Here is a 20,309-nt window from a genome sequence, read left to right as displayed (position 1 = left end):
CTGGAGTGGTGATCTCCTTTGAAAGTTTACTAAAAAACAAAGAAGCTCTTCAAGAAACAGTAATAGTTGAAGATCTTAAAGTACCCAGGAGTGTAAGAAACACTGTTCTTGATCAGGATGTCTTCTGGGTTCAGCTGCAAAATTCCCTGAAGATTCTAAAGCCAATTGCTGCAGCAATCACTGCATCTGAATCAGATAGTGCACTTTTGTCAGAAATTCCTTATCTAATGACCAAGATAAAAACAACTGTTTTTGAAAATCTCAGTATATCTCCACTTAAAACTATAGAAGAAAGTAAAGTGAAAGATTTTATTAAAAAGAGGGAAGAATTTTGTTGCCATCCAATTCATGCTGCTGCAAATCTGCTGGATCCAAGATTCAAAGGTGGAAATATAAGTGATGATAGCACTGTTACTGCATTTGACTGGATTACAACACAAGCGTCACATTTAGGACTTGATGTTGGGAAGGTACTTTCAAATGTTGCAGAATACAGAACATCTTCAGGGATTTGGTCTAGGAATGCAATCTGGGATTCTGCCAACATGGTGGCAAGGTCTTTGCACAACACAGCCTGTGACTACTCTTGCTTCTCGCCTTCTTCGGATTCCTCCATCTTCTGCAGCATGTGAAAGAATCTGGTCTATGTTTGGAAACACACTAAATCAAGAAATAAACGGACGTGTGAAAGGGTAGAGAAGCTTGTTTCAATCCAGGCAAACCTTCAGTTTTTAGAGGTCCATAATAACTGTGATAATGACAGACACAACAGAGTAGCTGCAGAAGCAGAGACTGAAAGTGATACTGATAATTACAGCTCAGAAAAATGATTCTGATTAAATTTCATGCCCATTCATTGAAACTTAGTCCCACACTCCCTTCTATACACTTCCCTCCTCTTCAGTTCTTTTTATGAGAATGGGGTTTTTATTTTTATTTAATACTGTGGAGAGGAAATATGAATAATTGTTACTTCTGGATTTTAAAAAATTGTTCTGTGGAGGGTTTTTTTGTCTGTTCCACATAAACTAGTATACAGTTTAGGAGATTGTTGCTCCGTTTGTTACAATTACAAATAAATATTATTTTAAAAGTACATTCTGTTTGTAATAATATGCTAGTTGTGATAATTTCATGCCAAGTAAAATTGTCCATAGTCAAATTTTATGTTCCTAAAGTAACAGAATGACTTTCAATCTGGAAAAGAAAGAAAAAATGCTAATGTAGCATTTTTTCAATTTTTCCAAAAATTTCCGTTTCCCCCCGGAAAAAAAAACGGGTTTTCTTCTGAGCTTCAAAATTTCCGGAAATTTTACATCTCTAGGGTTGGCCCTACTTAGCTTCCGAGATCTGACAAGAGCAGGCTTGCCTGGGCTATCCAGTTATTTGATTAAATAGCCTGGATCCAAGAGTGCCCCCAAACTCTTCATGCAACCAGGTAATAATAACTCCAGCATCATCTAAAGTTAGTACATGAATCCCCCTCCAAAACACTTGCTTTCCCAACTAACATTACCTCACCTTATCTGGATTTCGTGTTGGCTTGCGCCCCTTCACCCATTTAACTACAGCTTCAAGACATTGGTTTAGGACTGAGAACTGCTTCTGGGGCTTAACAAATGGCACACGTAACTGGAGATCATTAGCATATTTAGGACCTCCACCTTTAGTGATGCAGTGGTCTTATTTAGTAGTTTGACATAAAAGTTGAAATACTGAGACACAACTCAATGGTAAGTGCCGATATCCTCTTGGACAGAAATGTCATAAGAACGTAAGAGACGCCAATGTTGGATCAAGCCAATGGCCCATCTAGTCCAACACTCTGTTACACAGTGGCCAGAAATACCAGGTACCATCAGGAGGTCCACCAGTTGGGCCAGGACACTAGGAGCCCTCCCACTGTTGCCCCCACCCCCCCAGGCGCCAAGAATACTGTGCATCACTTGCACCAGTCCCTATCCATACCTTGTGGCTAATAGCCACTGATGGACCTCTGCTCCGTATGCTTATCTAATTCCCTCTCGAAGCCGTCCATGCTTGTAGCCACCACCACCTCCTGTGGCTGTGAATTTCATGTGTGAAATTTTGGGTGAAGAAGTACTTCCTTTTGTCTGTTCTAACCCGACTGCTCAGCAATCTCATTGAGTGCCCACGAGTTCTTGCATTGTGAGAAAGGGAGAAAAGGACTTCTTTCTCTGTCTGCTCTAACCCATGCATAATCTTATAAACCTCAATCATGTCACCCCTCACCAGTCATTTCTCCAAGCTAAAGAGCCCTAAGCGCTTTAACCTTTCTTCATAGGGAAAGTGTTCTAACCCTTTTATCATTCTAGTTGCCCTTTTTCCAATGCTGTAATATCCTTTTTGAGGTGTGGTGACCAGAACTGTACACAGCACTCCAAATGAGGTCGCACCATTGATTTATACAGGGGCATCAAGATACTGGCTGATTATTTTCAATTCCCTTCCTAATAATCCCCAGCATAGCGTCGGCCTTTTTAATTGCAGTTGCACACTGTCTTGAAATTTTCAGTGAGTTATTTACCACGACTCCAAGATCTCTCTCTTGGTCAGTCTGTGTCAGTTTGGACCGCATCAATGTGTATTTATATTTAGGATTTTTGGCTCCAATGTGCCTCACTTGGCCACATTGAACTTTTTGCCATGTTGACGCCCCCGCGCCCATCCTCGACAGATCCCTTCGGAGTGCCTCACAATCCTCTCTGGTTCTCACCACCCTGAACAACTTCGTGTCATCTGCAAATTTAGCCACTTCACTGCTTACTCCCAACTCCAAATCATTAAAAAGCATTGGACCGAGTACTGATCCCTGCGGTACCCTGCTGCTTACCACCCTCCACTGAGAAAATTGCCCATTTATACTCACTCTCTGTTTCATATTAATTAGCCAGTTTTTGATCCACAAAAGGACTTGTCCTTTTATCCCATGACTACTGAGCTTACTTAGGAGCCTTTGATGAGGAACTTTATCAAAAAAATTTGGAAGTCAAGGTAAACAACATCTATTGGGTCCCCCTTGTCCATGTTTGTTCACTCCCTCAAAAAACACTAACAGGTTAGTGAGACAAGATCTTCCCTTACAGAACCCATGCTGAGTCTGCCTCAATAGTTTTTGTTCATCAATGTGCCTACTAATTCTTTCCTTAATAACAGTTTCCACCAACTTACCCCCGGATCTCCTCTGGAACCCTTTTTAAAGATGGGAGTGACATTAGCTACTTTCCAGTTCTCAGGAATGGAGGCAGATTTTAAGGAAAGATTACATATTTTTGTAAGGAGATCCACAAGTTCACATTTGAGTTCTTTCAGAACTCTCGGATGTATGCCATCCGGGCCTGGTGATTTATCAGTTTTTAAGTTGTCTGTCAGTCGTAGGACCGTCTCTCTCGTTACCTCAATCTGACTCTGGTCTTTCAGCACCCCTCCCGAAACCAGCAGTTCTGGAGTAGGCAAGCACTTCTCATCTTCCATGTTTTTTTGCTATATGCTCCTCATATTCCCTTTTTGCTTGCCTGATCACAGACTTCCATATTATTTGCCACAGCCTGTGCTCTCTTTTATCAACCCCACTCAGACTAGCTTTCCACCGCTTAAAGGAACCCTTCTGCTACAGCTTCCATTACTTTGCTTGTTAACCATGCAGGCTTTTTTTGTATACCTATTTGTGCCTTTCCTAACCTGCGGTATATAATTTTTCTGAGCTTCTAGGATTGTAGTTTTAAATAGTCTCCAAGCTTCCCCAATGGTTTTGACCCTTTCTACTTTTCCTTTCAGTTTCCTCCTCACATGTTGACCCTCCCTGGCCCAAAATTCAATCAGGAGGAATACTTTCAGATGGGTTTCCAGCTCCCAGCATAAAGTGCTTAGATGTTATTCTGCTCGTCACTCTTATGGCAGCTGCTCAATGATGACTTTGCGGGCCGTGCACTACAGCGGCGGCCCCTAATTATATGCCTGGTGGAAGAGCTCCGTCTTGCAGGCCCTGCGGAACTATGAGAGGTCCCGCAGGACCCTGATCTCCTCCGGGAGCTCGTTCCACCAGGTAGGGGCTGCCACCGAAAAGGCCTTACTGAATAATTTTCTCTATGACCCCATCTCATACGCCACAATCTGTTACAATTCTTATGATTACACTGCTTTGCAAAATTTATTTTCTCTCTGTGACACTGAAGTCTGTACAAATCCTCACTCATATCACCAGCTGCAATTAATTCACCTTTGTCTCTGATAAAACATTTATCTCTAAAAGTGGCTTCTATTCCTTTCTTTGCCATTGCTCTTACAGAGATAAGATTATTCTCTAAACTTGGGACATAACAAATCTATAACAAGGACTTCTTGAATTTCTCCATTTGGAAACTTGCAATATAATGTCCCAGAACCAATGCTTTCTACCCAGATTTCCATCTGCAACATGTAATTTCTCTTTTCTATGTCCATCAAATGTTTCAAAGAAATTTTATCATCAGAGTCAATGTACCAACCAAGCAGTGCTTTTTGTGCTCCCTTGTGATAAGCCCTGGGGGTTTCATTGTCCTGAGTGTTGTAATGACTTGTAACTCAGCGATCTCCCATTCTAGTTTGTTCCAGAAATTCTTTTGCAATAAAACTGCTACCGTATTTTGAGGTCCCACATTGAGTATCCTGGGAGACTGAAGTGTTCTCCTACAGGTTTATCAGTTTTGCGATTCTGAGAAACCTGTAGGAGAACACTTGAAGAAAGACACTCAGTGGGGGACCTCAAAGCAGCTGTTTTATTGCAAAAGAATTCCAGAAACAGACTAGAACGGGAGATTGCTGAGTTACAAGTTATTACAACACTCAGGACAATGGAACTCCAGGGCTTACCAGAGATATCAGTTTCTTATCTCACTACACATGCTAATATCATTGTTCTCTCATCTGTTTGTAAACTTTTATTACACTGTATGCTAAAATCTGCCGCTATTCACAGGTCTTACTGATTGCCCTAATACAATCTTAGCTCTAAATGGCCCTTCCTGGCAACATCCTCCTCACCTGTTACCTATATGTAATGGTTGGTGACTGTTTCAATGTAGCATTCACATGAAAGCTTATAGCCAGAATAAAAATTTGTTGGTCTTAAAGGTGCCACTGGATGCACTTAGTTCAGCCGATGGTATGTCAGACCCGACACAATGGCTGATCTCGCCTTACTGTTTGCGGAGTCCCAAGCTGTTTGCCTCTCAGCTCTGTTGACTGCCTGTCCAATCTGAGGGACATCCCACAGGTCTCTCTTGATTAAATGGGTGTTCATTCTTTCTCTCCAAATTTGATAATTGTTCTGTGTGAGCCTCTCTCTCCAATGGTCATGCTGTGCACTACAGGAGATTACCATATTTGATCCTTTGTCTCACCTGCTGCTGCCTTGCCAGCACTCTAAGAGCCTCTGGCGATCCTCTACTTTTAATCAGATGTGCTTAACCTGGGCCCATATCCCTGTTAGCTGAGTGTTTACCCATCAAAGCTGCACAAACTTGACTGAAGTGTGGACAAAAGTTTTACTCAGGAATTAACATACTTGATAGTGAAGAGCAGAGAGAGAGATAGGTTTCTAGCTACATTGCTAGCTGAGAGCGAGCTGTGGAACTTCTGGGAAGAAGCAGGATATTGCCTTGAAAGTCAGTCTGGTGACTGATACAGAATGACACTTATCAGGTAAAAAGGTGCTGACCCCACTATCCTATCTAACTGGCCTTTCTTTATGCTGCCCCCGGCAGGGTTTTACTTCTCTTCTTTTATACACCAGACATTGCTTACTCCAACACTGAAGTGTTCCCCTGCCCTGTGGGGTAAGGGAGCTTCATCTTTTGCAGCAACACTAGGCAGCAGCATTTCTACCCTCACACCACTGCCTAATGCAGATTGCATCCATGCTTACTGCCAAAAGGTTTCTTACAGAAGCACTATCACATGCAGCCTCCTTTAACCAATGGCAGATCTATCCCACAACTTAAACTAGTATCAAGAAGTTGCTATGTAGCCCCAACAAAATATACAACAAGCACAGTATGAACTTCATTATGTGACAAATTCACTGTTACGAGAACATTAGCTCTCTTACTAACCAGCACCTGCTAGGTTGACCGGCATGACATTTACACTGGCTTCAATCTGCACTGCACACAGGTTTAAAGAATATAGGAACACCCTTGCCAGCTCTCCCACAGAAGTTCCAAATAAAAGATTATGTCTATGCTAAGCCCGAAGTTGTTGAAAAAGGCAGGGATATAACTTAACGGCTAGCTAGGAAGGAGGGAGAGATGAAACCCAAGCATACCCATGAAAGGAAGGGAAGATAATTATGTTCTCCCTGGTGCAGTCTCTCTTCTTCCCTATTCTCCTGTTATTTTCCTATTACTGGACAGTACTTGGCTAAGAACAGGGGTCTCCAATCTTGCTGAGCATGTGTGCAATGGAATTTTGAGGACAGGAAATGGGCACCACCACAAAATGGCTGCCATGCAGGGCTGGAGCCAATCAGAAAATAGCTGCCATGAGATACTAGTGGGGCCAATCACAAAAGGTTGGGAAGCTGCAAGCCAATCCTCTTCCTTCTATTAAGCCAGCTGTTTTGGGGTTCTCCTGCTCCAATGAAGCAAAGAAAAGCCAGGATTAGCTGTTGGAGAAAAAAACAAAAAACAAATGGGCACCAAGGAAGCCACTGGCAGATGCCACAGTGCCCATGGGCACCACCTTGGGAATTACTGGTTTAGAGGTTCAGGCACATCTGCAAACCAGAATCCTCCAATTACTCACAGACATTCTGTATCCTCCTACTCCTACTATTATGGACCTTCCAGAGTTCAGCTTAACATTTAAAGAGGTTCTGGAGCAGGACTCCAGGAAGCTGGGCTTCCTGTGAGGAAGAAAGGTGAATAAAGAGAGGAGAGTAAAAGGGGAAAAGGACAAAAAATAAAATATTGAGATCATAAAGTGGCAGGAGAAATGGGGCTAGAAGGTCTAGGAAGAATTTCTGAAACAAACAAAAACTCATGGCGAAAGTACAGTTGGGAAGAAGAGGATGACAAAAGAAGGACAGCAAGATCAGAAAGGCTCTTCTAGGCTGGCCTAACTGCTTTTCTCTTGATGGAAACAACCCTCCAGGAACCACCATAGAAGTTTCCCTTGTATACAGGCAGAAATATCTGAAAAACGAGACACATCCAAGAGTAATGCAATATGAGGAACAAGCCAGAGCCTACTGAACAACAGCACATATGACAGGAGACTCCCACTTGCTACTCTCTTTAGCAACCCAGTGGCCAGGCTCCAACAACAAAATGCACCCCAACAGAAAAGCTACCTGTTGGCCAAAAGGAGTGCTGTGATACACAGACCCTGAGAACAGCAGCAAATGGAGACTACCTATATAGGATTCCTTCCTATACAGGAGATTATGGCCTTCTCCATTGTACGAGAGGCAGCAATTCAGCAACTTAATCTGCAAAAACTACGCAGATTTATATCCTGCTCTTGCTTCCTCCATTAATGGATGTGAAAGAGGTAACGGAATTAGAGCACCATCTCCTTATAACCATACCTGGTCAAGGTATTTGGACTGGATCTTGTGCCGGGCCTCACACATCTTGCAGGGCTTCTCTGGGTCAGGGAAGACCAACTGATTGACTATGATGTTGTGGGTGTCGATCTTGCACTTGGCCAGCTCCTGGATGAGCCGCTCTGTTTCGTACAGAGAGAGGAACTCAGCAATGCAAACACAGATGAATGTAGTTTGCTCCTGAGGGGGAAAAAGGAGAGTGAAATGTACCACAAGTTCAGCAACACAAGAATACAGGGGTTAGTCAGTCATTCCGTTCCACACACCTTGCCCATACAATTCCCTTCTAATTTTCCCACCCTAACTCCCAACGGTGCCCCCCTGCTGCATGTCATCCTTCTGCTTTACCAGCAGAGGGAGAAAGGACGGCTGTGGAGTACTATCTGAAGAAGTGAGCAGTGACTCACGAAAGCTCATACCTTACCACAAATTTTGTTAGTCTTTAAGGTGGTACTGGACTTTTACTCTTGTCTTGAGCTTCATGGTCAGTTGCAATTCAGCAGTCTCTCTTTCTAAACTCTCTTTGAAATTGTTTCCTGTCCCAAGAGGCCAGACTACTGGCTATTTGCAAGCCTGAACTAACTAGTTTAACCATTTACATGCTTACTCTCTTCCAACTGCTTTTGGATAACATACTTCCCATCTAAGAAGCTAACACACTTGTGCAATTAGTTGCAAAGCAAAAAGACAGGAATCCCATCCCTTACCTGCTCTAGCATGAAAGATACAAAGGATAGCAAGACAGACACACCCACCCAATTGCTCTACTTAAAACTCCCCAGGCCTTGGAATGTATCTAACTGAAATTTCCCAGGACCATGTACTCTCATAGCTCCTTCACTCTGCAGTAATTTCCCTCTTTTAAAAGGGATGAGTCCAGAACTTAATGACACTGGGCCAGTTGCAGGTGTGCCAGTTCTGCCACACCCACAATTACAAAACGACACCTAAGAAAATGCTGTTACTCCTCAAGACAGTAAAAGTTGACAGAGATTTCTCCAGGCAAATTTAACATTGCAAAGATCAGCACAGTATCCTCTACACCTCTTCAACAAAGCTTGGTTCTTTGCACAGGGATTGGAAGGAGTAACTAAGGACCTGGACAGCAAGGGTGCAGTAGATGTTGTCCACTAGCCAAGTTGCAAAATTACAGCATATACTTAGCAATCAAAGCTGGAATGTATCGCTAGAAAAATAAATGAGACTGACATGCACTTATTGCGTGGCTGCTAGGACCTTGCCAGCCTCAGTGAAGGAGTTCACAAATGAAAGGAAGACTGAACTAGGATGCCAAAGACTCAAGTTCAACTCTCAACTCTACTTAGGTAGTTCCATAGGTAACCTCAAGCAGTCATTACATGTCCCTACCATGAATGAATGGAAAATTCATTTAGACTCAAGTAATGTGAAATCCCACCATTGCTCTGGAGGGGAGTGAAACTAAGAGGATCCTTGTTTCAAAACTCTTTCTTCCCAGCATGTAAAATGTGCATTCTAATCTGAGGAGTCTCTCTGTTTTCCTGATTAATTGATGCTATAGCTGGAAGGGCCAGTCAGAGCACAAAGATACAAGCATGTGCTCCTATAAGACCACCTTGCATTTGTGTGTTCATTCACCCACTGGTCGTCTGTCTCACAGACACTAACCAAAAGCTCAGTGCCAAAATGCAGACTGTAAGCTCCTTAGGGTAAAAACCATCCAGGGCCTGGAGATACAATCCTATATTTAGTTTAGTCTATGCAAAGCAGCATCCAGCTTTTACCACAAGCTATGAGCATGTCACGAAACTGCACCAAGATTCACTTGATTCCTGCCTTCCTGGAGTCAGATACGACACTAGGCTCCTTCTCCACCGCTCCTCCTAGCTGTAGCACCCCATCCCGCCCCCATCTTTGCAGAGTACTTGCCGGATCCTTGAACTGCTCGCTCACTGAGCGGATGACAGGGAGAGTCTCCTCTAGCTTGGAGGCTAGCTGGTCAGCATTCATGTCTCCCAAACCAAGCATGTTGCACATCTAGCGAAGAACAGACAGATAGGCTTCAGGAAGATGCAATGAAGGGCTTTTACCAACAGAGGGCCTATCAACATTGTATGGCCAAAAAAGCTAAGAGAAAGGGGTAAGGCATCAAACTGGTAAGCAGCTTAATCCAGACCAAAGTCCTGGGCCCATATACTGTGGGAAATACTCAACACCACACTTAACAAGCAAGTTAACCACTCCCAGAACTGGGCGTTTTAATACTGCTCCCAAGCACTGCAAAAACTCTGGGGACTAGGCAGGAGCACCATTTGAAGGAATTTATGATAAATCTATGGCATGGTCTTTTCAACCAGAGAGCATGGCGATTCTGATTCCTCTCTGTCTTTACCTGCGATATGAAGGGGCTGATCTGGTTCTTTATCTGCATCAGGCGACCTAGTCCCCGCTCCACGATGGTGGGGAAGTTGAGCAGCCGTAACGTGTGCCCCGTGGGTGCTGTGTCAAACACCACCACGGAGAAATTCATCCCTTTCACCAACCTGCACATACCAGAGAGAGAACCCTGAGCAGCCCTTGGAGACAGGAACATTAGAAATCACTTTGCATCTTAATGTTCTATTCTTCTCTGCCCCTTTTTTGTACACTAAGAAGGACCTTCCCATAACTCTTATTTCTGTTGAAGCACACTTGCAACTCCACTGCAAGGGGAGATTACTCTCTCCTTGTCTGAGACAAAAAAAAGCATCATGCACAAACAGATTTAGTTCCTTGCTACAGAGATCAGGGCTGCAGTCACACGTGCAGTTTGTGGCGCTATAGTGGCGTTACCTGAGCGGAATAAATGGCCCCCTCCAGACAAGGACATCTGCCTCCTGTGGCGCAGTCATCAACAGCCCATGCTGTTCCACAATGGAAGTGGAATAAACAGATACCAGGGAAAGTCCGGTATGAACCCTCCGGGTTTTCTGACGTCTGCTCTCTCCTGCAGTGAAAGGAACCCGGAAGGGACGTCTGAACGTGCAGATCCGTTTCCACCACTGGGGGGTTTATTTAAATGCATCTGTGTGCATTTAAATAAAACCCACCCTTACAGCTACTCCTGTGGTTGAAGTGCAACACTAATGTGGATGCTCCCCCATGGGGTGGCCGTGTGGTAACCCACCACAGGGTGTGCGGTCTGGATGAAATGCTCCACTACGCTTTGAATTGGTACAATCTGAAGCGCCACCATACCATGCCACGCCGCCAGTGTGACCACAGCCAAGGTCTAAGAAACCCAGCACAGGTACTGTTGTATTACAGCATGGCTTGGCTATCACACATGCAATCTGGTAACTGAAGCACAATTCTATCAGCTTGAACTTGCACAAATATTGAATTGCAAATACAGTACAGAAGGTGGTATCTAGTGAAAATACAATCCCACCTTGAGCCCCTATTCCCCCAGTATTCAGTAAATGCTACTACTTCTTCTACTGTGAGAAAAAAGAGTATGTGTGCAAAATCCAACCTGTGCTCAACAAAAAAGTGCATGCACAAATAAGTCCAAGCCACACAATCTACTGCAGCTACAAATTATATACTTTCCCAGGTCACTGGGAGATCAATACGGATGAGATTCTCACCTCTACTTTGTCCAATCCTACAATAGTATAATACAGTAAAGACCTTTGTTCCTCTGCTTCTGAAATAAGCCTTAGATAAGCAGAAGGATGGCAGTAAGCTAAATGTCCAGAAGCATAATCCTCACCTCATCACTTCAGCATAGCTCATGGCTTCATCAATACCAGGAAAGGCACTCATTGCCTCCTGCATCATCTTCTTGCCCATACTTAGCATGTTATCCTCTTCAAAGAATTCATCTGGAAGCTCAGCCACACCCAAGCTAGGATCAATCTCCTGGAACAAGCAAGGACAGAAGAAATATGCTTAACATTCACAAAACAGTGGCAAGGCCATTTGACTGTTCAACAAGAAGCAGTGATGCTTAGGATATAAAGCTGGAATTCCTGGTTTGTACAACTAATAACAGATCTTAGACATTACAAATACAAGCCTATCAAACCTCACATTAATCGCTTTGTACTCAAAATTACCTTTACTTACTCAAAATTATAGGAACCGTGCACAATGTTGACTTTGTGATTAGAATAAAATTATTTATTAAATATGTTGCAGTGGTATTGTGTATACTTAAGCATCCTGGAAAGTTACAATTGGATCGGATCTACAGACAAGAATATAGTTATGTAACCCACCACAGGCAACTTTACACAAAACTAAAGGCACAATCTAGTCAAAGATTACATACAGACATTCCTTCGATGTTAAGCGGGAGAGTTAACCACATACATAACTTTCTAAGTGACATGAGATTTAAAAGTGCTTAATATTGGTGCCATTTTGACCATAATGTTCATTTCATTAATATTTTCTCGTAAGAATTAACAAATTGAATTATCTCAGTTTTAACATTAAGCTAATAAACAGAGGTTGTGTTTTTCAAAACTAGATACTTTCTTAGCTACCACAGAAAAACTTTTTTATCCCAGTCTTTAGCTGCTTCCCTAGGAAGAGAGACCAAAAATAGGACTTCTTTGTTTAGAATGGAGTTAGGGAGAAGATAAAGGTTTATGAAATTTATTCAGTTAGGAAACAGGCATAACCTTTTCTCCCTCTTCTATACTGCCAGTGGAACAGGGCCAGGAAAAGAAGAATCACCAACCATACCCTAGTACACAACAACAAAAAAGAAGCAAACACAATATTTTTTATAGAACAAGCTCTTTGACTACACTATTAGAAGGAATTAGTTACTCACCATAGCAAAAAGGTTGTCATAGCCCTTCACTTTGGTGGGAACCTTGGAAAATTTCTGATCGAAGGCATCTGAAATGTTGTGAGCAGGATCAGTGGAGATGATGAGAACGCTCTCACGTACTTTGGAAAGCTGCACAGCTAGGCTGCAGCTGGGTTCAGAAAGTGAAGCAAGGGGCAGTTATTAATGACAATATATAGAAAACAGCCTAAGATGTCCAGTGGTCCCAATCCCAGACAGTCTGCCCACTCTAAAGTTTATGATCCAGAGGCTAATGACAAGGTTTGTGTCCAGGAAACATCAAAGTGGGAGGGGGGGATGCATTGGAGAGTTCAGCCATCTCAATTTCTGTCTGCAAGTAAGTTCACAAAAGTTACCAAAACACAAATGTTTCCATAGTGGCAAAACAAATTTCTGGCTGTTTTCTAATTTACAAATGCCAGCCTACTTGGTCACCCAAAAGTGATTCTTTGCAACACATGAGTAGCTACTCACAAGTGTGCTGTAGTTACATTGATATGTAGTATGAACACATGCATATTTACTCAGAAGTAAGTCCTATAGAGGCCCCGGTCACACGGCAAAGTTGCGGCGGGAGAGGCACGGATGGTGGGCGGATTATCTGGGCGCGATCACACCCCAACATCTGGGAAGTGGAGCGCACCGAAAATACGCGTTTAAGAACTAGTACCTCCAAAGTACTAGTAAACGTTTGCCATGGGCTGCCTCCAGACTCCAGTGGTGTGATTGTGCCGGCACGCGGCATTCCCCTCCGGTCCCTCGTTTACCTGCCGGCGCCGAGGGAAGGACCCATGGTGTGCCGCCGGCGCATCTGATCGTGTAATCGCGGATCATACTGCGCCGGGGCAATTAGCCACGCCTCCTTCCCGCGATATCCGGCACGTGTGACCGGGGCCAAAATTCAGTTAGACTTACTCCAAAGAACACTTAAGCCGCCAGTCCTGCCCCATAATAGCCTGTAATCTTTAAAACAAAAACCAACATAACAGAAGCTCACTTTATCATTACATGCCATAAGAAAATTGTTAAAACATGTACTCAGAGTTCAGGTCTTCAAAAGCCCAGGCACCAAAAGGCAGTTTAACAACAACAACAAAGTCTAATATTTCTACAATACAAGCTTCCAAGAACCCTATTCCTTGCACTCAGTTTATATAATCAAAAGGCAGTATCTGCAGAGATAAAAGATTGTGATGAGGTACAAAGGAGAAGGCTGGCTTTAAGGCCTACTGACCCAATTCAGGGTTTTTAATCAAACAAAACTAGCCTTTTAAGCAAAATCTAGAAAACAGTCTGGCAGTGGAGCACTTGTGCAAATCAGCAGACTCCACTGAATTTCAACTTAATAAAAACTTTCCGGAACAGCCTAAGGTCGAATGAGTTAAAGTAGTTAACCCTGAACTCACAAAGTCATAAAAAACTAGCATTAAAACATTAGCTAGAAATAGTTGGAAAGCAAGCTTCTAGCCTTTTCAGTAGGCTCCTTCCTTGAAACGAAAGGACTCTCAAACCGCATGATACAGCTACACACCAGAACACGTGTGTACTGGCCCTGCTTGGCTAGCAAATTCCCTTCTCCACTGTGCACCGCCCACATCGGAAGAGTCCAGCTACGCCTTCCTAGCTTACCTCCCCACCCCACGGCTCCTCTGCCTTTGACAGCTATACGGTGCAGAAGCTCAACAGGTGGAGTTTTCACCGCACAGAAGATACAGCGACGGCGAGCTTGCACCTAATAATAGCTGCCTAACATACAGCACAAGAGCCCCGCCGGGGCCGCCCCCGTCCTCCTCCGCCAGCTGACCTGCAGGTGGTCTTGCCGACACCGCCCTTCCCTCCGACGAAAATCCATTTCAGGCTTCGCTGTTCAATGATATTGCTCAGGGTCGGCTCCAGCGGCTCCACGTCAGGCGCGTCCTCGAACTCGTCCGCCTCCGTATGCAGCCCAGTCCCCGACGCTGCCATCTTAGAACGAAGTCACGTGACACGGCTCCCAACTACACCATTGTAAAGGGTGACCGGAGAGAAGCACTTCCGTCGGCACCCTCGCGAGCAACAGCAGTGCGCAGGGGCTCCGGCCGTCTCTTCCCCGGACCGTTTCCTCCGTTGCCTTTAAAATGACGAATACAGTTGGTACGTCACACAAAGGGGAAAGTTCACCAACAACATACACCCTTAACTGACCGGCTATTATGGTACTGCCTACACTGGTTTTCCTTCAGAGGATTGGCGGCAGCTCCCTGCCTTGATTGGTTGTTAGCGTTTCCAAAAGAATCATCAAAGGCCCGCCTCTCACTTCCTCTAAATTCTAAGAAACATTTACTGCGTTTTTTCCACGGTCTTTTCTGGTTGGTTTAGGAGCTCTCTCAATCATCACTGACGAAGTGTGACGTCCATGAACTAGCAACACTTTTCTTTTGACGTCTGTGGCAGCCTAGCAACACCGGCTTCTCCAAATCTCGTAGATATCCCGTCGTGCCCTGTGGTGGAGGCTGGCGTTGACATTTTCCCCCCATCGTGCTCTGCGGCGCGTAGCCTCAAGTAGGGAAGACGGTGCAAGATGGCGGCGCAAGGCGGAGGGCCAGGCTCTGAGGCGGCCGCGCCGGGCGGGGTGAACGTCTTCGCCAACGACGGCTCTTTTCTAGAGCTCTTCAAAAGGCACATGGAAGAGGCCGCTGCAGCTGGCGGGAAAAGCGGTGCGGGGGCACAGGGAACTGGGACCGAGAAAGAGACCGAGCCACGAACGGAGCCGCCCGGGGAGCAGGAGCCTCCGGGGAAGAAGCGGAGCGGGAGCGCCCTTAGCTTCGTAAGGGATCCGGGCACTGACCTTCCTTTTCCTTGTAACCCTTCGCGCAGATCCTCTAGCTGCTTTATTTTGGGAGCCGCCACTTTCTAATAAATGACCCAGCACCGGTGGCTTTTCTCAGTTTGCTTTCTCTTTAAAGGTAGTCCCCTGAAGTTTTCTGTGTATGTAACTGTAGGCAGAATAATAACAGGTAGAAATTCAACGGATGTAACAACTTTAATTATTCTTCCCCCCCCATTGGGCCCAGCCTGTAAGCACATACAGACTCTTAATTCTGTTTTTTTAAACTTTCACCCTCCTCTGTTTAGTAATCATTTTTGAAGGGCCCCATTTTTATAGCAGGATTCTAGTAGGTGGGAGAAGTTATTTAGTACCTCTCCTTTTCCTCTCTCTTCTGGTTTTTTTAAAAGCATAAATGTTTTGAATTTTTTTCAAAAAACCCCAAACATCCTGATAATGCTACTGTGTTCAGTATGAGTAAGTGCTGTGCAAGTTTCTTACTATTGGCTTTGAAGTGAGTATAGACCTGGACATCAGTAACTCTGGGGTGCTGCTGTCAGTGTTATTAAGGTATAGGGAAGTTACTATATAAGCAAAAAATGTGCCATATTTGTTTAATTAGCTCTATACTCTATATGAGTGCCTACTTATTCCAGTGTGACTTGTTTCCAAATTAATTGTAATTTTAGTTAGTCTTCTCTGGCTTCAGGTAATCTTGCCCCACAGCCCCTGCTATTTCATTGAGGCAAAATTTTTCAGTATCCAGGACTAAATATAATTCATAATTTCATTCTCCTGTATACTGTGTCTTAATTTTAGATGAATGGTTATGACAATTTAAAGCTGCTCTTTTTAAAAAAAGAAAGCCCAAAGTAAAAGCAAATCGTTGGTGTCAAATGGTTTTCTTGCTTCTGTGGAGAAAAAAATGTCAGTTATGACATTCATGTGTCAGTTATGACATTCATAGAAGATTGCTTTAAAGTGAAAACAGCAGACGTGCAAGAACTTTTTGCTGTTTACATGCAGATTTCACAACATAATGCCTTGTTTTACGTGATTTATAGAGAAATATCTGTTGGACTGGTACAGGCTTTTAAAAACTGTTAGAGGAGAATAATAACAACCTGCTTGTAGTCATGTAAAAACAGACATATTTTTCCTTTCTCAACTCTGCTGCTGCTGGTGAATATAATGAAACACTTTAATGTCTATCTCAGAAGAGCTGTTGTGGAAAGTTTCATTCCAGTATAGTTCCTGGAATAGAAATGAATCCCTTTCATTGTACTAATTGGGGTACTGTTTCTAGATTCGGCTGGTATGCTGCCAGTCCTCATGCTGGCCAATGCAGATGTGACTGTAGAGTTTGTGATCAGGTTTTAATAACTCAGGGAGACATCCTGTTCTAATGTAATAACCAGAAAATAAGCAAACCTTTCCTGATCTGATTGTCATTCTAATATAATTTATGTGCATGTGTGTTTTATTTGTTTGTGATATGGAGGTGGAAAGATTTTTGCAGTGACATTAGCAAGGAACAGAGGCAGAGTATGGTACATGAAACATTTCAGGAGTGTGTGAGGCAAGCAGGATGCTGTGGCATCTGTTTGTGATCACTGAATTCTACTTTCATTTCTTATTTTTTTTCCTCTGGAGTAGAAATTATCTTTTAAAAATGAAGTTTGAAACATTGAATCTTAAGTTTTCAGGTGCTATTAGGAATCCAGATTGCTTGATGCATGTAGGGTGACATTAGTGTGCATAGCACTAGGCATATAAATGAACAGCTCATTCTTTACCTGTCTGCATTTGGTTAGTTGGACTTTGATTAGTCTATGGGGCATAGTTAGTTCTGCTGACTTAATTATCAGATAATTAAACCATTTCATATGTATGCTGCAGTAAGGCAGTGATGTTGAAAGGGAGTCAGTAAAAATTCAGTGGTATTTCATAAGTAGAAGCAAGCATGGAAAAAGTTTGGATACTTCCCTTTTCTTGTTATTTGTCATTGTTTTTATGTTTGGGCTTAACTGTACAGATGTATTGCTGAACACTGCTAAGGTGCCATTTTACCCTCCTAGCGCAACGGTGTAAATAACGCTCGGCAGCTCTGTACAGACTGACAGGTGTGATGGCGAGTTAAGATGATCTAATTGAAGGACTCCCTATACCGTTATATAGTGGGCAACATTCCCCTTGCAGCTCCCAGGGCTCCTATAACGGTTGCAGTCTTCTATCCCTTCACCCAGGTGGGCAAGCGGAGAGGGGGCAGCAAACTAGCCCTGAAGACAGGAGTGGTAGCCAAGAAACAAAAGACAGAGGATGAGGTAAGTTGAGACAAGGCTTGTGGTAAGTCTCAAAGATAGCCAACTGACAGGCCATAGCACAGCATCAGCCTTGTAAAAAACAAGTGAGAGCCTCCTGTTTCTTTTCAGCCAGCTTTAATGTGGGTGGAAGGTTAAGCTATGGCATTTCTGCCTTCATCTCATCCAAGAGTGTTGGTTGTGTTGCACTTGGGATCTAGTTCTTCATGAAGAAAGCCATCTTTTTTGTATTTGAATAGCTGCTGGGTAGTTGAATTTTGATGACCAATCAGTTGGAGTTCAAGAGACAGCCTCCATAGAGTTTCTTTTGAAAGAGAATAGTTGAACAACCATGTTGCATGAAATTCTGTTTTCTGTGAGATAGTCTCCTGCTCTATATCAGAAGCAGAACCTTTATTATCAGGGGATTGCTTAAAAGCATCTTCAGGAGTAAGACAAGAGCACTTCCTTTCTCCATTATCAGTGGTGAATGCATTTAATCTTCACAGCAGCCCTGTGTGGTCTGTTACGCTGAGAGTCTAGCCAGTTGCTGAGCAAGGGGCCTCCCCAGTTCAAGTCCCAACAAGGGGTACATTGCAACTTGGTCTTGTAGATGGATGCCCTAGGCCACTTATGGGCCACTGGTTATGGGTTCTTAACTATGAAAATGCAAGGATTCTGTGTAATTTCTGTTTTTCCTTTCCATTCTTGTCTCTTGTAGGTTTTGACAAGTAAGGGAGATGCATGGGCCAAATATATGGCTGAAGTGAAAAAGTACAAAGCCCACCAGTGCAGTGATGATGATAAAACCCGTCCTTTGGTGAAATAACTTTCAGCTCCAGCCTGGACTGTCTCTGATGTACATAATTATTTAAAACAGCGAAGGAAACTAGCTCTGCCCTACAGACTGAGTGCTGCCATGGCAGCAGGTGACTTGCCATACTTTTATACCTGGGAACTTAGAGCTTCCTTCAATGGTTCATTTATTGTTTTCTCCCCCCCCCCCGACAACGAAGAACTTTGACTTAGCTGCAGATTTTTTTTTTACTTGTAATCCCCAAATAGTGGAATTGGTCTGTCATGTTTTTCCTTGAATCACCAGGCAAGATACCTCTCCCATTACACCCCAAGGCACACAGCCTTTGCTTAACATTACTCCTGAAGTTTCCACCATGGGGTCAGCCAACTGACTCCATCTCTGCCAAATGATATCTTCCTATTGAAGGTGAACTTAAATGCAGTCACAGCTAGCTGATCTGTGCTGCTGGCTGTGGTAACCCCAGAGCACTTTCAGTTTTCCTTATCTGTAGCTGATGAAAAAAGACTGCTGTGGGGTTTCTTGGTATGCGGCAAGTTTGTGACTGCGTTTCTGCCTTTTTTTACCCGTTTCACTGTAGTATTGCAGTGGGTTGTGTGGTTTTCATTTTGAATTCCAGTTGCTGCTGCTTAAGCCTGTTCTAGTCTTCTATGCATGCTGCAATCCAGCACCAGGGATTATTCTGTGCCTCTTTCCTAGCTAAGAAGGTAGAAACTTGTTCTGCACTTAACACTGTACCATGAACATATTGGTAAAAAACTGGTTAAAATTACCAAAGGCTTGCCTAGGACAAATGGAACTCCAAATATCATGATTTTAGCCTTTAACCTGCCCTTATGTCCTTGCCTTGAGCTGTGTGCCTAGAGTTCTTGGACTGTGACCACAGGCTTAGAACTATGGGTCTGTGGCTGCTGGTTTGGCAATAGCCTGCTGTGGACATGACCTGGCTTTTTATCTGTCCTTAGTGTTCCCAATTGGATTCTCTACACTATTCTTGTTAGTATTCTGAGTGCTGAGATGTAATCCCTGGCACAGACAACAATGAGTTCTATTGTTGCTGTGAGTGGCTGGGCATGACAACTTTGTAGAAAGGCTTCTGGTATATTCCTAGAAAATATTAACTAGATCTTTCAGAGATCTAATTACATCACTTCCAGTTTTATGCTAAGGAGCAGTTGGGATAACTTCTGAATTGCACCTTTGTGCTAGGGCCTTTTAATGGAACAGGCAGTTTTGTTGGGGAGGATATTAAAAATACCTAACCTGTAAGTGTTAAACATGCAAATCACATGCTGAAGGAGGACCACTTGAGCTAATCTACCATCATCTGTGATAAGACTATCTGGATGGTTAATAAATGAAAGTGTTTATGAAAGAGCATACAAACCAGATGATCTATATATACTCTCATTTACAAAATGTCACTGCTTTCTGTCTCACAACAACTTTGGAACTTACATAGGAAACTTAAAGATCCCTGAGGTGGAGAAAACAATGTTCTTTTTTTAACACTAAGAACATTTCGTGGAATTTCAACCAGTTGGAGGCACTGTCTGCTGTTGAAAGTCTGAAGCAGCAGTAGAGGCTTAAATATTTCACTAGTATTTGATTATAAGCAGTGGCAATTTGCTTCCCTATTACATATGTGGTTAGGCTCACCTTTATTGCTTTTGACCTACACAGCCCAGCAATCAATGCCAATAATCACTCAAAATACTAACTTTTAAAAATAAAAAATTATTGTGGATATTTGTCAGTTTTAACTGCAGTTTTTTTACCCCACAGTTGGGAGCATAGCATGGGGCATCTCCTATTATGGGATTAATTAACTACTTTACAAGAATTGGTAGTAGTTACTTCTCAGAGTCCCATAGAGCTAGCCATTCCAGGGCAACCACTGATCAGGGTCACTATTGAATAACAAACATACACTAGAAGTGTAGGGCAAGAAGACGCGT

At 43.3% G+C, this 20,309-nt stretch overlaps 2 protein-coding genes across 2 annotated transcripts in view; one reads left to right on the top strand and one right to left on the bottom strand.

Moving 5' to 3' along the window:
• ASNA1 (arsA arsenite transporter, ATP-binding, homolog 1 (bacterial)) overlaps positions 1-14,535 on the bottom strand; it is an 18,033-nt gene extending 3,498 nt beyond the window's left edge. The window contains exons 1-6 of the mRNA XM_015415884.1: positions 14,233-14,535; positions 12,411-12,558; positions 11,340-11,488; positions 9,978-10,128; positions 9,515-9,622; positions 7,589-7,786 (exon numbers count right to left, since the gene is read on the bottom strand). Coding sequence (XP_015271370.1) covers positions 7,589-7,786; positions 9,515-9,622; positions 9,978-10,128; positions 11,340-11,488; positions 12,411-12,558; positions 14,233-14,393 — 915 coding nt within the window. The 5' untranslated portion in view covers positions 14,394-14,535. The remainder of the gene's footprint in view (positions 1-7,588; positions 7,787-9,514; positions 9,623-9,977; positions 10,129-11,339; positions 11,489-12,410; positions 12,559-14,232) is intronic.
• A 378-nt stretch (positions 14,536-14,913) lies between these two features.
• Positions 14,914-20,076, top strand: LOC107114412 (chromosome unknown open reading frame, human C19orf43). The gene is made up of 3 exons (XM_015415885.1): positions 14,914-15,234; positions 17,481-17,558; positions 18,256-20,076. Exons 1-3 carry the CDS (start codon positions 14,989-14,991, stop codon positions 18,361-18,363), a joined length of 432 nt encoding a protein of 143 aa, XP_015271371.1. The 5' UTR covers positions 14,914-14,988; the 3' UTR covers positions 18,364-20,076.
• The last annotated feature ends 233 nt before the right edge of the window (positions 20,077-20,309 follow it).

The sequence above is a fragment of the Gekko japonicus genome, unplaced genomic scaffold (genome assembly GCF_001447785.1).
Source record: "Gekko japonicus isolate JY-2015 unplaced genomic scaffold, Gekko_japonicus_V1.1 scaffold46, whole genome shotgun sequence".
Classification (NCBI taxonomy): domain Eukaryota; kingdom Metazoa; phylum Chordata; class Lepidosauria; order Squamata; family Gekkonidae; genus Gekko; species Gekko japonicus.
This window is presented reverse-complemented; position numbering and strand designations above follow the sequence as displayed.